The sequence below is a fragment of the Narcine bancroftii genome, chromosome 6 (genome assembly GCF_036971445.1).
Source record: "Narcine bancroftii isolate sNarBan1 chromosome 6, sNarBan1.hap1, whole genome shotgun sequence".
In the NCBI taxonomy this organism is placed as follows: domain Eukaryota; kingdom Metazoa; phylum Chordata; class Chondrichthyes; order Torpediniformes; family Narcinidae; genus Narcine; species Narcine bancroftii.
The window spans coordinates 145,996,581-146,013,562 of record NC_091474.1 but is presented as its reverse complement, the minus strand read 5'-3'; the positions used below and the strand labels follow the sequence as shown (position 1 = coordinate 146,013,562).

The 16,982-nt window shown below is 40.2% G+C and overlaps 1 protein-coding gene across 5 annotated transcripts in view; it reads right to left on the bottom strand.

Annotated features, from left to right (window-relative positions):
* grhl1 (grainyhead-like transcription factor 1) overlaps nt 1-16,982 on the bottom strand; it is a 157,289-nt gene that overhangs the window by 30,696 nt on the left and 109,611 nt on the right. For all 5 annotated transcript variants that reach the window (XM_069886280.1, XM_069886278.1, XM_069886281.1 and 2 more), the window contains one exon: nt 6,393-6,551. In XM_069886280.1, the coding sequence (XP_069742381.1) occupies nt 6,393-6,551 (159 nt within the window). The remainder of the gene's footprint in view (nt 1-6,392; nt 6,552-16,982) is intronic.

The window sequence follows — 16,982 nt, the reverse complement described above, 5'->3', positions numbered from 1 at the left end:
TGATTCACGACAATTTGTCAAGAGTGAACATTCTGAATGCTAGGGATATTTGCAGAAGAATGGAACCTCCTCCCCCTTTTTCTCCTGTTTTTTACAGATCCGCCTCAGGATTAACCCGAGGGCTCAAACGCGAGTAATGGTTGGAGCACGTGCGGGCATCATTTATTAAAATATAGACTCTCCTTCTAAGGACATTTCGGAATGTGTGATATTCCAAAACCAAAGCTTTTGATTGGGTAGAATGGAATTATTCATTTAAGATTTTAGAAAAATTTAATTTTGGGGCTAATTTTATTTAATGAATTAAATTACTATATCTGTCTCCCTCTGCTGGCGTTTTTACTAATTCTCAGAATTACAAACCATTTAAATTTCAGACTGGAGCCAGACAAGAATGCCTTTTAAGTCCACTGCTTTTTAACCTGGTTTTAGAACCTTTAGCACTTTTTGAGAATCTAATGATATTAATGGCATTTTAAGGAAGGGCACTGGCCACAAAGTTTTGCTTCATGCTGCGGATTTATTGGTTTTTATTTCTAATCTTGAGAGCTCATTGCCGTCTATGCTTTCTATAATTTTTCATTTTAGTCAATTTTCAAGTTAAAAATTAAATTTACAAAAAGTGAACTTTTTCCTTTGAATAATTTGGTACAAATAAATACTAATCTTCCTTTTAAGATTGTAAGAAATCAATTTACTTCTTTGGATTTAATAATTACTAAAAATTGTAACACTTTTTCAAAGAAAACTTTAATAAAATACAGGAGAGGGGTGTTATCAAATTAGCCGCCCCTTTTTTTTAATTGTTGTTTGGTCAAATCAACTCTACTAAAATGAATATATTACCTAAATTTATATACCTTTATTTTAGGATTTGTCTGTTTTTATTCCTATCTTTTTTTGATTCCCTTGATTCAATCTTATCTTCTAATCTATGGAAGAACAAACATCCTCACCTAAATAAAGTCCATCTACAAAAACTTTTTTTTAAATGGAGGTTTAGTCTTACCAAATTTTAGGTGCTATTTTTGAGCAGCCAATATATGAAATCTTACATTTTGATTATATTATATTAGCCATGAAGACTGACCAATATAGGTCTCCTTGGAATCTAATTCTGTTACAAAATTTTCTATTGTTTCCCTTCTCGGATCCTCACTTCCCCATTTTCAAATAACTGACAACCTGATGGTTAAACATACTTTGAGGATTTGGATACAATTTAGTAAACATTTTGGTTTACTGAAATTTTCTCTCTCTAGTCCTATTTTATCTAATTATTTCTTTAAACCTTTCACAATTGATGTAGCTTTTAAAGAAAGGTATAGATTAAACATTAAATGTTTTAAAGATTTATTTATTGAAGGGAGTCTTGCTTCTTTTGAACAACTGTCAGTTAAATTTAGCTCACCAAATACTAATTTTTTCATTATTTACAGATTAGATTTTTTGCGATCTCAATTACATACATTTTCTAAGGCCATTGATAAGAATTTAATAGATGCAATTTTTAATTTACAACCTTTTTACAATGGTTCATTATTTAACATTTATGACATGTTGCTGGAAATTAGAGGGGCTCCTTTAGATAAAACTTAAAAAGCCTGGAAACAGGACTTACAGTTTTCAATCTCTTAAAAAACTTGGGATGTAATTTTTAAATTGGGTCATACCTCATCTTTATGTGCTCACCACTCTCTCCTACAATTTAAAGTAGTCCATAGGGCTCACATGTCCAAAGTCAAACTGTGGTATTAGTAGACAATGTAATGAAATGAATGTGCTGTGTATAAGAGTTAAGATGCTATTATAACCGTATTATGAAAGGTAAAGTAGACTTTTAAATGATTGCTGTGAATTACTAAGAAATGGGTATTGGGACACTCACACAGACAGGTCAGCTGCAACTAACAACATTCCAGACAACTATCCATTTCCACCTCTTCCACCTGGTCCTCTGTACACAACAGTGCTATTACACGTAACGAGCTGTCAGCCCATTCATAAACGGGTTCCCGCCCAAAAATAGCTGACAGCACTACAAGCTTGTCAAACATAGGGCTCACATGTCCAAAGTCAAGTTATCTTGCTTTTACGTGGATGTAACTCCTTGTAGTGATAGTTGTAATAATGGAGATTCTTCACTAATTCATATTTTGGACATGCCAGAGTCTTGGGAAATACGGAATGAAATATTTCAAACTTTTTGCTGTACTTTCTAAAGTTAATTTAAGCCTAATCCTTTAACTGCCTTGTTCAGTATTATTGAAGAGAGTAGCATAATTCTAATGGCATCTGACTTGCAATGTATTACCTTTATTTCTCTTATGCTAGGCGGGAAGTGTTGCCATGCTCAATGGCTACGTGACATCATGTCATGTTTAAATTTAGAGATTAGATGCTCAATTTCCGATTTGAGTTTAAATTTTCAATCATTGTGGGAACTCTTTTAAAATGACTTTCAAAACCTTTGATTTGTTATTCTTATGTACTCTGTATTTTTCAATTTGAATAAAAATATTGAAAGAGAAAGAAACTGAACTTTAGCCTTGGCCAATAGAAAACCTCGGGTCACACTGCTTCTGATTTTTATATCAACTAACTTCAGTTAATATGTAACAGCTAAGTAAGCTCATACCATCTGTTTTATACTGTTACCAAAGGTCAAAATTAACCCAGAGCCGAACTTCAATTGTTTGACTTTTTTTTCCATATTATGCCATTGAAAATCAATTTTTCAGAAGTGAAACTCAGTAACGGCCACCTTTAGATAGTTTTACATCATTTCCAGATCCATGGTCCCTATCAAGGACATAGAGGACAATTATGGAATTGTCATAATTATGGAACATCTGAGGGAAACTTGGGCCATATTGTCCACTGTTTTGAACTCCCAAGACCATTGCCCCAATCAGTGAGGCCACCTGCTCAATTGACCTTCCTCAGTTCATCTCTCATTGGGCTGTCCAACAGCCTCAGGCACAATGGCGTCTCTAAGGAGAGAGACAAGAACTCAATCAGTCACCACAGCTCCAAGGCTGTCTGATTCAATCGATCACCTTTAATGGTGATATATTTGTTTTTCTAATGCACTACCTAAAGCATGACCTGACATTTGGAAAAGGGAACCAGATATTTTCATCCCATCCATGTTTATTTATTGTATGGGAATGTAAATGTGTCATGAGAAAAGAGTCATATTCATCAACAAGTCTGTCCCAGCCAATACACCTGTATTACAAACATTTGTATTATTGAGACAAACATGCATACCAGTTTGTAACCTCAGGACCTTATCAGTGCTTGCTAATTCTGCTCCTAAGCTGTCTACAAAAGCTAATTTGTGGAAAATGTTCTTTGTTTAAAACAGAGGCTTTATAAGAGATCTAAATGTGTTCAGTCATTGTGTTGCAGCTTTTGTGTAAGCATTTCAAAGTCCTGCTGTTAGCAAACATTTCATAGTGTTAATGTGCAGTGTTATACCCTTAAAAGATATGAAATAAAATGTTGTGGCGGCTCACCACAAGGCAGGCGAACCGGCCCCGCTTGTAAGCCATGCGGCGGGGCAGCCGGCCAAAACGGTGCCGTCAGGGGTTTCCCTTCCTTCCAGCTCGGGCTCAGAAACCCGCGCTTGGGGACCACGTGATGCTCGGGTGACATCAGCGCCCTCCAGCGCGGTTCTCAGCCAGGTCCGGGCTGGGAATATAAATGCAGCCCAGCAGCCTGCAATAAACTAGTCTGCTCACTGAACTCAACCCATCTGGTTGCGTGTGTTATTGCAGAAGTAGTGTAGCCGCCGCTACAATGTCTCCTTTCTTTAGTGCATTAACTCCAGAAGTAACCCCTAAACTGAGCATAACAGACAACTGTCTCAAACACAAATTATTAAATGTTTGAGGAATTAATGCATCAACTTTCCTTCCTGCCTATTCAGCTTTTCAATCATATTTTATGGCTGAACCTGTCCTTCACATCTACTATTCCACCTGATCCCTTTGCTGACCAAAAATCTATTGATCTCAGTCCTGAATACATTCAGTAACCAGAGCTCTCTTGTCAGCACATTTCAGAGATTCTTAACAATGCTTCAAAATCACTTTTTCAGTTCAACCCTAGACAACCAAACCCTAACTTGACACCATGCCCCATGATGTGGACTTTTTAAATAAAGGAAACAGCCTCTATCTGTGCCCTGTTACCCCCCCTCAGAATATATGTGCTGCCTCAATGGCATCTCCTTGCAGTGCAGTTGAGAATAGGCCAACCTTCCCCCATTCATTCTTCATAGCCAGGTCTCAATCTTGGAGTCAGCACAATGCTGGTCTACAAGGCCATTACATCCTTCTTTAAGTATGGAGACCAAAGTGAGACACAATGACTTCACCAAAACCCTGTACAGGGTCAGCAAGAGCTTACCTTGCAATTACCCTTCACAATCATTCATTTTACCTGCATGATCATTTTCTACATCTTAAGACCATAAGTCATAGATGCAGAAATAAGCTATTCATCCCATTGAGCTGATCCATTTTCCCACTCAACCCCACTGCCTGGCCTTCTCCCCTTAACCTTTGATGCCCTAGTTAATCAAGAACCTATCAATCTCTGCCTTAAATATACCCAATGACCTGTCCTCCACAACTGCCTATGGTAACAAATTCCACAGATTTACCACCCTCTGGATGAAGAAATTCCTACCCATCTGTGTTCTAAGCAGACACCCTTCAATCCTGAAGTTGTGCCTTCCCACCATGAAAAACAACATTTCCACAACTTTCAACATTCAAAATGTTTCAATGAGATCCCTCCTCATTCTTCTAAATTCCAACACATACAGGCTAAGAGCTGTCAAATGCTCCTTTGATAATCCTTTCATTCCAGAAATCATCCTAGTGAACCTCCTTTGTACACTATCCAACATAAGCACATCTAATTCTTCAATGTGGAGCACAAAACTGCTCACAATACTCCAAAAAAAGGTCTCACCAGTGTCTTATAAAGCTTCAGCATGACATCCCTGCTCTTATATTCTATTCCTCTTGAAATGAATGCCAGCTTTCTTCAACACCATCTCAACATGCAAGTTTACCTTCAGCCTTTCCTGCATGAGGACTCCCAGGTCCCTTTGCATCTGGGTATTTTCAGTTTTCTCTCCATTTAAAAAAATAGTCAACCCAATTATTTTTTCCGCATTTATATTTCCTTTTCAAATTTTCAAAATTAGCATACCAATCCCCTTGTAGATCAATGCTCATCAAAAATATTGTTTTTCTATTCATATTTACATTGCACTACCTTACATTCTCTCACATTGACCCCAATCTGCCATTTTCTGGGACCACACACAACTCATCTCCCACATGGCTTTGTGGACACAGCACCTGGTGCTTCTTCATCTGAGAGCCCAACACCAACCTCTCGGGTGCCCTACCAGTGACAGTCGACAAACATTAAAAAATCGGTTCTTATTCTTAGTTACAGGATAGGAGAGAAATCCTCTGTGCACAAATGTTATCTCCAACCATGTGGCCCTTGTTTTATAAACAGCCTTTGAAACAGTACCCTGACAAATACTTTTTGAAAATCCAGATATATTACATTCACTGGCTGTCCTTTATCTACTCTGCTCATTATCTTATGAAAGAAACTCACCTTAAAATGAATTAGACATGCTTTAGCCCTCATAGAATCACGTTTACTCTATTTAATCATAAATTAAGATATTCTGAGTCTCCTTTTACCATCTCTTTAATAATGGATCCCAACATTCCTCCAAAACTTATGGCAAGACAATTGGACTATAGTTCCTAACTTGCCTTTCCTTTTTACAGTGGGACTGACATTTTTGCATTATTCCAAATTGCTGGGACTATTCCACAATCTAAGGACATTTGGAAGATCACCTCTCTTTCGAATCCTTTTGTTTGGGTTCTAGTCCCATACTTTCTCCAAGATAATTTTCTGTGTGAAGTTAATTAAGACATAAAGGAGCATGCTACAATTTTCTATTGTTCGCATAGAGCACACATGTCAAACTCTGGCCCGCGTCATGTGCACGGTTTCAGAACGCTAAAGGAAATGGGCCAATGACAATGACAATGAAAGAGTTTATCCAAAACTATTATTAAACATTTAATTTAATAAGAAAAAGTTTAACATTACATATGTTGAAAGAAGAGAAAACATGCAGATGTTGTTGAAAATTTTCAATAAATATTTAGTTCGGCCCTCAACTTAGTCCAAGTTTTTAATTTTGGCCCTCCATGAATTTGAGTTTGACACCCCTGGCTTAGAGTTTGCAGCAACATTGTACAAACTAATCATAATCAATCTGCAGTCAACAACTAAAGAGCAAAGCAGGAAAGGTTAAGATCCTTATTCCAACAGCATACCTTGTCACAGAAGACTTTAATCTGGCAGTTTGCCCTATGGACAGGCTTGTTGCTTCGAGTGTTGTAACTATATGTATCAATCTGAATGTTCAGTGGTAGCCCTTTGACTCCTTTCTGAGATGAAAAATCTGTGCTCAGACAATTGACTGAGATGAAAATCTGAAATGGGAAACAGAACCCATATATTCGCAAGTTAAAGAAGCAAAGCATATTTTGCACATTTAGTTTTAATACCATAACATATATCTGCAAGAGAAAGGCTAATTTTGCAAGACTCTATTTCCAACACAGACCTTCACGACCACCAACTGATGAAAGCAGTAGCTGTGAATTTAAAGCTATACCCATGACCAAATGCAACGTAATCAATGCATCTTCCTTCATTGGCAGCCTTCAGGATCAAGGATGACTTACATTCTCCAGGGTCTGAGGCAGGTTATGAGGATAAAATGGGGCTCTAGCAGATTGTGCTTAGTTTCTTAAATCTCTTTCTCCATCTGCATGGCCACCCCTTCCATGACAGTGCTTGGAATAGAGTGTCTGTTTTAGGAACCTGGCATTGCACCTTGAATTACATGCCCTGTTGAATGGAAGTTATTGAGTGAACTCAAATCTCAATGCATGGTATGTTGGAGAAGACATTGACATTGGTTCATGTGTCCTTCCTGAGAATATGGAGGATTTTGAGGAGACAGTATTAGTTGTTTCTCTCCAGTGTTTTGAGATGCATGCTATAGATAGTCTGTCTCAGAAACATGTAAGGACAGTAGTGATCAGTGCTACCAAATAGACCATGAGTTTTCCACCAGGTTTGAAGTCCTGATCTTCAAACATCCTTTTTCTCAACTTAACTAAGTCTCACAAAATTGAACGATCTTAGATCAATACATCAGAGGGTGAGTTTACACTCAGAAGGTTCAACAATGGCAGTGATCTATCCATGGAATACGAGAGGTTGAAAAAGCCAAGATCGTCACAAACAGAGACAATGCTTTGTGTACTAAAACTCCATTTCATACAAAAGTGGTGTCGAGGGGGCAACAAGTGTAGAAATTTTGCTCAAAATGCATTATAGGCCTTATCTTTCTTTCTTTGGCTTGGCTTCGCGGACGAAGATTTATGGAGGGGGTAAAAGTCCACGTCAGCTGCAGGCTCGTTTGTGGCTGACAAGTCCGATGCGGGACAGGCAGACACGGTTGCAGCGGCTGCAGGGGAAAATTGGTTGGTTGGGGTTGGGTGTTGGGTTTTTTAAAAGTTATTGAGATGCCATACTGAAAATCTTATCATTATGGAAAAATCTTTTGGGAAATAAGAAGCGGAATTATACTAAAAAGAGGACTTGCAACCAATGCATCTTCCTGATGACAGACCCCGTGCATTTACCCAAAGACAATGACCCAGTGCATTTACTCGATGACAATGACCCAGTGCATTTAATGATCCAGTGCATTTACCCAAAGACAATGACCCAGTGCATTTACTCGATGACAATGACCCAGTGCATTTAATGATCCAGTGCATTTACCCAAAGACAATGACCCAGTGCATTTACTCGATGACAATGACCCAGTGCATCTACCTGATGTCAATGACCCAGAGCAACCACCTGATGACAATGACCCAGTGCATCTTCTCGATGTCAGTTACCCAGTGCATCTACTTGATGACAATAATCCAGTGCATCTACTTGATGACAATAATCCAGTGCATCTACTTGATGCCAATGACCCAGTGCAACCACCTGATGACAATGATGCAGTGCATCTTCTTGCACTATAAGACTGCAGGATAAGTCTAACTTGGCCTAATGCTGCTTGATCAACCCTCCTATTATTGGAAGCAGGAACACATGAACTGAATGCCTGGAGATTAAGTTATCTTCCTCAAGATCCAAGAAACTCGGAGCAGGCCAAGGTCATCTGGCCCCTCAATATGATTATGGCTGATCTGTCCCAGGCCTCAGCTCCTCTTCTAGGCCTGTTCCATAGAGCACTCAATTCTCTGATCCTTCAAGAGTTAATCTGTCTTCATTTTAAATACTACCAAAGACCAAGCCTTCACAACCCTTAAGGGTAGAGAATTCCTGAGATTCACTCCCCTTTGCCTGAAAAAAAATGCCCACATATCTCTGTTTTAAATGACCACCCCTCCGCCCCCCCCCCCCCCCCTTAACAATCAGGACCACACCAAAAGAATGTAAGTAACCTGGAACCTGAGCAAAACTAACATCGAGGGGAACAAAGGATGGAATTGACTTGTTGAATTTCTCCTAAACGCTAAGATCAGTGAATGTTTGTCAGTCTCAAGAAACCAATCCAACATCCTCATCGAGTCTTCACTCCCTCCCCACCAATAACTTCTGTTTACCAGCAGGTGAGTGTCCGACAGCATACCATCTGAACAAGTGGTAGGATTTTATATTCAAAATGCTTAAACAGTAACATAAAATGGAAGGAAAAACATTCAAACCAACACATTACTTCCTTCCAATAAGACAACTTCTAAGGTTGCACTAAAACTAACAAAAAAAAGTTTTTAACAAAAACTGCAAATTCTGGAATTGTGAAATAAAAGCAGAAAATGCTGGAATTCCCAGGCAGTCAGGCAGCATCTGTGCAGAGATAATCGTTTTGGTTAAGTAACCCTTTGTCAGAATAGTTTTAACAGAAGTCACAGATCCAAAACATTGAGTTTTTCTCTTTTCACGGATGCTGACTGCTCTACTGAGTTTTTCCAGCATTTTCTGTTTTTAAAAAAATCTTTACTTTCAAGTCAAATTTAATTTGAAAAATGTTATCCTATGTCTGCCATTATCTTCTGCTGTGGTTCTGTCAAAGAATGCAAACCACCCCCCAGCCTTGTACTGCTCCTGTGGTGTGTGATGCCCTCTGCTGGAAAACAGCAGCAATGTTCTTCTGCTATTTTAAGTTTCAACCAGGGACTGATATCACCCAAATATTGAGCATACAACACCTCAGAAATATCATGCAAGGCCATGTCAGGTCAAAGAATAACACTCTGACAATAGACTTTTAAGTATGATAGACCAGCACAGTTGGGACTTTGGTATTGCCAGACTAGCAGATTTTCCCAACTAAGGAAAAGGTACCCAGTGAGTGTCATGGGAGCAAAAGAAATGGGAGCCCATGAGTTTATAAGGAGGCTGGCAACAGAGGCCTAGTTACCTTAATATACTGTGGAAGCTTCATCCAGTAAACCTTTTGTTGAACCATTGGGATCACCAAACAATCAGATCGCAGATTATCAGAGTTATACTCCGAGTGCCTCTTTGTTCAAAAATAACTCGTGCTAAAGGTTCTTACTGTGCATTTATTATTTACAGGATGTGAATGCCATTCTTAACTGCCCCTCAAACTGAGTAGCTTGTTACCCATTTCAGAAAATAGTTGGGCATCCCATATTGGGGAAACTGGATAAAGATTACAGATTTCCTTCCCTATAAAAATATTGACAAGCCAGGCATGTTTTTTTCTCGTAGATTCATTACTGACAATGCTTTGTTCATTTTAGAATTTATTTAATTACTTTCTGCCTTGGTAGGATTTGAACTGGTTGTCTTCAAATCAACTGCCATATCTGCTATGGAAAAGGTAAAAACATGATGAAAATGGTACAGCACATCTCAGTCTAAACAGCACACATTGAGCCAATGTATGCATCAATTAAAAGTTAATTTACTGATTTCTTTGTGAAATTGCAAACTCATTCTGCTTATATTTAATACCTGCCTGTTCAGCAAACTATTCCCCACTCTTAATCAAAAGTAGGTCAAAAATTATTTTAAAAAATAACCAACATACAACAAAACTGCGTGAATAGAGTCACTGTTGCTACCAAGAACAAGATAACATCAGGAGCCTGTCATACATATTATTCTCTGACCATATTTCCTTCAATATGGTCATTATTTTAAGATTGGAAATTACCCAAAAGGAAAAATGTTGATGTAATTCATTCATTAATACAGAAGGTCAAACATCATATAATCCATCACTTTAAGTACTCCATTGGGATTTCCATACCAAGAATGCAACACAAATCATTTATGCAATAATTTACTTTGTAGCTTGCATTTTTCAAAATATAATTGCTTAAATTTATGGTAAATAAATCAGTCTTAACATTGCTCAAAAGAGATGGTAAGCATTCTCTTGATGCTTCAGTTATCTACATAGAAATAATTTCAGTAGTTATGTAATTCTTTGCTAAATAAGATAGATTTATGCCAAAGGGGAAAATACAGCAGTTTGGTTTGAAGAAACAATGCAGTCAATACACCTGAGAAACAAAAGCCTGTGATGCTGGAAATCTGAAATATTAAGCAGGTAGGGAAACAACATAATCTGAGGATCTCCTCTGAAGGTAGCCATGAAGAAAGCACACTAATACCGCTACTATTTCAGAAGTCTGAGGAGACTGGGCATGTCATTGAATATCTATGTATTGTGTACATAAATGTACTGTGGAAAGCATTCCTATGTTTTTACTACAATCACAGAATCTGCCGACGTTTGTGTTGCATTTTCTGGAAAGTATATTGACTGCTTACATCACAACCTAGTTTGAAAACTTGAATGGGCATGAACACAGAACATTGAAGAAAGTGGCAAACCTTGCCATTCAACAGAGGCTCCACTTTTCCATCCACTGAAAGCATCCATGTGAGGCAATACATCAGGAGCATTTCCAACATCTAAAGGACCCCATTCACCCTAGTTGCAATCTCTTTGGAAGATATAGAAGCCTGAAGTCCAACAAATTCACATTCAAGAACCGTTTTTATCCAACAGCTATCAAGCTCCTGAATCTTCTAGTTCTTCTCCAACCCTAACCAAAAATTGCCCTAGGACCACCAAAAGATCTTTAGCCTATACTATTGAAAATGTCACTTATTTTTCTTGAACTAACTGCAACTGTGAATATTCATTTATTTTGCCTGTGATATTTATTATCTAGTTTTCTGCCTTGCATTTGAAATAATTTTAAGATTTGGGCAGCACAGCTGATGCAGGCACGGAGAGAACGTACAAACTCCTTACAGACAGTGTGGGATTTGAACATGGTCTTGATTGCTAGTGCAGTTAAGCCATTACACTAACCGCTACACCAACCATGTTGCCATAGGTCTAAATTTTTTAAAGATTATTGAAGTTGGTGTATTTTACATCGTTGTTTGGCTGCAGTAAGAATTTTGGTGCATCTGTACAGTTCATTGTACTTATGTATATGACAATAAATGAAAAGAAAGTAAAATAATCCAAAATATTTACATATATTTATTTTAAATTATATCATTATATATATATATATATATATATATATATATACAGTATGTGATTATCATTTGCTGTGTACTGTGTGTGCATGTATGGGCACCATGGTCTGGTTGTATATCGGATGCAAGGATCAACAACGAGATAGACAACAGACTCGCCAAGGCAAATAGTGCCTTTGGAAGACTACACAAAAGAGTCTGGAAAAACAACCAACTGAAAAACCTCACAAAGATTAGTGTATACAGAGCCGTTGTCATACCCACAGTCCTGTTCGGCTCCGAATCATGGGTCCTTTACCGGCATCACCTACGGCTCCTAGAACGCTTCCACCAGCGTTGTTTCCGCTCCATCCTCAACATTCACTGGAGCCACTTCATCTCCAACATCGAAGTACTCGAGATGGCAGAGGCCGACAGCATCGAATCCACACTGCTGAAGATCAAACTGCGCTGGGTAGGTCACATCTCCAGAATGGAGGACCATCGCCTTCCCAAGATCGTGTTCTATGGCGAGCTCTCCACTGGCCACCGAGACAGAGGTGCACCAAAGAAGAGGTACAAGGACTGCCTAAAGAAATCTCTTGGTGCCTGCCACGTTGACCATCGCCAGTGGGCTGATATCGCCTCAAACCGTGCATCTTGGCGCCTCACAGTTCGGCGGGCAGCAACCTCCTTTGAAGAAGACCGCAGAGCCCACCTCACTGACAAAAGACAAAGGAGGAAAAACCCAACACCCAACCCCAACCAACCAATTTTCCCTTGCAACCGTGTCTGCCTGTCCCGTATCGGACTTGTCAGCCACAAACGAGCCTGCAGCTCACGTGGACATTACCCCTCCATAAATCTACGTCTGTGAAGCCAGGCCAAAGAAAGAAGAAAAAAAAAATGTACAGTCAGGTGATAATAAACTTGCATTTCAGTAAAGTCACATTAAAGATGGACTTGCTGGGGTAAAGTCAACAGAAAACCAGTCCCAACTTAGGGATCCTACACAATAGTGTTGCTGTCAGATTTTCAAAGATGCAGAAAACAGGAACTTCCCTGTTAGCATTTCTTTGGACTAGTGCTGGACATTTCACCAGGCCAAGCCTAGTGAAAACTAGATGACGTGTTTCACATTGTGAGTCTCTCTTCCTCAGGCCTTGATTATTTAGAGTGATCGATTTTGTAGGCAGCAGTTAGCACATCGCTATTACAGCGTCAGCAACTCGGATTTGAATCCAACACTGTCTACTAGGAATTTGTATGTTCTCCCCATGTCTGCGTGGGTTTCCTCAAGGTGCCCCGGTCTCCCCCCCACCCTTCAAAGCGCACAGAGTTTGTGGGTTATTTGGGTGGCACAGGCTCATGGGCCAGAAGAGCCTGTTACCATCCTGTATGTCTAAAATTTTACATTAACAGAGAGCATTGCACTGATTAGGTTTTTTCTGTAAACCTAATATTGATATTATTTTTTTCAAGGCTTACAAACAGAAGATCAAAACTAAGCGTCAAGAGTCAAATTAGTGCCAAAGAAGAATTGTTAAAGTTGGAAGATAGTGAAATGGGTTGGAAGTTAGCCCGGAGAGTTTAACAATCCAAAATATTCCATGTACTTCCCAATTAAATTTAAAAAAACCAGAAGTGCAAATTGTAACATTACAATTGTCACGTTCAAGGAAGAAAGAGCTCAGAAAATGGAATGGTCTCAGGAGCTAAGTCTCCCGGACCATATGGATTGCACCCTTGTGTTATGAAAGAAATAGTGGGAGAGATTGTGAAGGCATTGGTAATGATCTTTCAGGAATAAAGAAGGGAGGGAGGAAGTAGAAAGGAAATTATAGACCAGTTAGTCTGACGATAGAGGTTGGAAAGATGTTGGAGTCGATTGTCAAGAATGAGTTTATGTAGTACTTGGAGGTTCATGACAGTTCAAGTCAAAAACAGCATGGTTTCCTTGCTTGACAAACCTGTTAGAATTCTTTGAAGGGACAAGCAGGCTAGATAAAGGAGATGCTGTGAATGTTGTGTATTTGGATTTTCAGAAGGCCTTTGACAAGGTGCAGCGCATGAGGCAAATTAACAAGAGACCATGGTGTCCATTGGAGCGCTCACACCCCTAACGTCGAGGTACTCGAGATGGCAGAGGTCGACAGCATCGAGTCCACGCTGCTGAAGATCCAGCTGCGCTGGATGGGTCACGTCTCCAGAATGGAGGACCATCGCCTTCCCAAGATCGTATTATATGGCGAGCTCTCCACTGGCCACCGTGACAGAGGTGCACCAAAGAAAAGGTACAAGGACTGCCTAAAGAAATCTCTTGGTGCCTGCCACATTGACCACCGCCAGTGGGCTGATAACGCCTCAAACCGTGCATCTTGGCGCCTCACAGTTTGGCAGGCAGCAGTCTCCTTTGAAGAAGACCGCAGAGCCCACCTCACTGACAAAAGGCAAAGGAGGAAAAACCCAACACCCAACCCCAACCAACCAATTTTCCCTTGCAACCGCTGCAATCGTGTCTGCCTGTCCCGCATCGGACTGGTCAGCCACAAACGAGCCTGCAGCTGACGTGGACTTTTTACCCCCTCCATAAATCTTCGTCCGCGAAGCCAAGCCAAAGAAGAAAGAAGAAGATGGTGTAACAGGAAACTTACAATCAAGATTGGTTGATTGGCACGAAGCAGAGTCAGAATACAGGGATCATATTCTGGTTGTATGCCAGTGGCTAGTGGTGTCCTACAGGTGTCAGTTTTGGGGCTGTTTCTTTTTATGTTGTGTATCAATGATTTAAATCATGGAATAAATGGCTTTGTGGCTAAGTTTTCGGATGATATGAAGGTAGGTGGAGGAGCAGGTAGTGTTAAGGAAACAGGGAGGCTGCAGAAGGACTTAGACAGATTAGGAGAATGGGCAGAGAAGTGTATGGTCATGCACTTTAGTAGAAATAATAAATGGGCAGACTGGGAAGAAGCCGTCACCATCAACACAAACCTGGGTCAGTGACCCAAGAACAAATTTGATTTCTCTTTGGATTTCCCTCACCCTGTTAAAGCTATGCCTGGATAACATAGATTATTATATTTCTCTTGCCTCCTCTAAACAATATGTTCAATATAAACAATATGCTGCTTAGACAACTCATGCATCAAAGATCTATGGTAAAAGAGTGAAATATTACTATACAACTTTAAGGTGTTAACTATGTACATGTAATATTTTGAGCCATCACATTTGTCCATTGTCCATCTAATTTAATCTAATCTAATTTGTCCATCTAACCACTCAAGAAAGTACAACATCTTTGGAAGCTCCTTTCCAGTAGATACCAGGCAAAAGAGAGGACACTTTTCTCGCTGCACCTTGGTACATGTGACAATAAACTTGAAATTGAAGGGACTTTCCACAACCCAAAAATTGTCTGGAGAACTAAAATGTTAAAAAAAAAGGTCTGCCAAGAGAAAAAAGAAAAACTCATAAGAGTAATTCAATGTACAATTTGAAAGAGTTATTAACGAACTAGAAAGTTAAGGCATTTCCAATTGTAACTCTCATTTTATTGTGCTTTGCAGGTACTTCAGCTGGTCAGTAGAGGTCAGTCATGAGCTATTATAAGGAATGAGTGTTCAGCACAGGCAAGTCGTCCCAGGGCGCTGATGTCATTGAGCAATCAAGAAAGTTCTTTTCCAAAGGGTGTCTAATTATTGCAAATACTTCCTCCACGAAGAAGCAAAGCATACAGGTTACATGTTCTTTCAACTCCCCTTCTCATTCCCACCCTGTCTGTCCTGGCCTTCTCCACTGTAAGGATGAGGCCTGATGCAAACTAGAGGACCAACTCCTCATATTCCCAGAGATGCTGGAGGAACTCGGCAGGTCTCGCAGTGTCCATAGGAGGTAAAGATAATATAATCAAGGTTTTAGGCCTATGTCCAAATGTATGAGTAAAAAAGTGGGCAGGTGCCTCAATAAAAGGCTGGGGAGAAGGAAAGAAAGGGCAGAGGGAGGAGCTCAGACCAACAGGATATGATTGGATATGATAAGAGGTCAGGAGAGAGGAAAGGTGAGAATTGATTGGGGGAGGGAGGACAGTTTTTCACTCTGATAAAGGAAACAAAGGGAAAATGGAAGAGAGAGGGCAACAGAGCGAGAGGAAAGGAGACATGGGAAAAGATTGGGGGGGGGAGGCGTGAAGTAGGGCTAAAGGAAACCGGAAGTCGATGTTAATGCCATCTGTTTGGAGGGTGCTCAGACAGAATGTGAGGTGGGGTGGTAGGTTAGGACAAAGAGAATCTGTCCTTGTTGCATGTGGGAGTGGAGGGGCCCAGAGCAAAAGTAAAATCACCAACCACCCTACCAGTCTTGGCATCTGCCATTTTGGCCACCTACTACATGATCACAAAGTCAGACACATCTTGCCTTCTCCTCTCTTTGCCTTCTGCAGGGACCACTCCCTCCATGACTCTGTTGTCCACTCCTCCCTTCTCACAAATCGCCCCCTTGGCACATACCACTCTGACCGCAGGAGTAGCTCCAGTTGTGACCCACACCTCCTCCCTCACCTTCAGGGCCCCAAAGTCCTTCCAAGCCAAGCAACATTTCACTTGCGAATGTGCAGGGGTCATTTACTGCATTCCTTGTAGTCTCCTCTACATCAGAGAGGCTGGATGCAGACTGGGAGATCACTTTGTTGAGCATCTCGGCTCTGCCGCCGCAATAGCGTGGATCTCCCAGTGGCAACCCATTTCAATTTCCCTCCCATTCCCTTGCTGACATGTCTATCCATAATCTCATGCACTGCCAGACTGAGACCACCCACTAACAGGAACAACACCTCAAATTCTGTCTGGGCACCCTCCAGTCAGATGGCATTAACATCAACCTTCAATTTCCATTAGACCCCCCCCCCCACCCCATCTTTCCCTGTTTCTTTTCCTCTACTTCTGTCTCTCTTCCCTTTTCCCTCTGTCTTCTTTCACAGAGCCAAAAGTCACATGACTTTTCCTCTCTCCTGTCCTCTTAATACCTTATGTCTGTTGGTCTGCACTCCTCCACCTCCAATTCTTCCCTTTCCACCAGCTTTACATTGTAGGACCCTGTCTGCATTTTGCTCACATATTGAGGAAGGGCTTAGGCCAAAAACATTGGTAATATATCTTTACCTCCTATGGACACTGCAAGACCTGCTGAGTACCTCCAGCATCTCTGTGTTTTGATTACAATCACAGAGTCTGCAGGATGTTGTGTTTTAACTCCTCGTATTCCACCTGGACAGTCTCCAGAACAATGGTGTGAACATAGCATTTTCTAATTCAGGT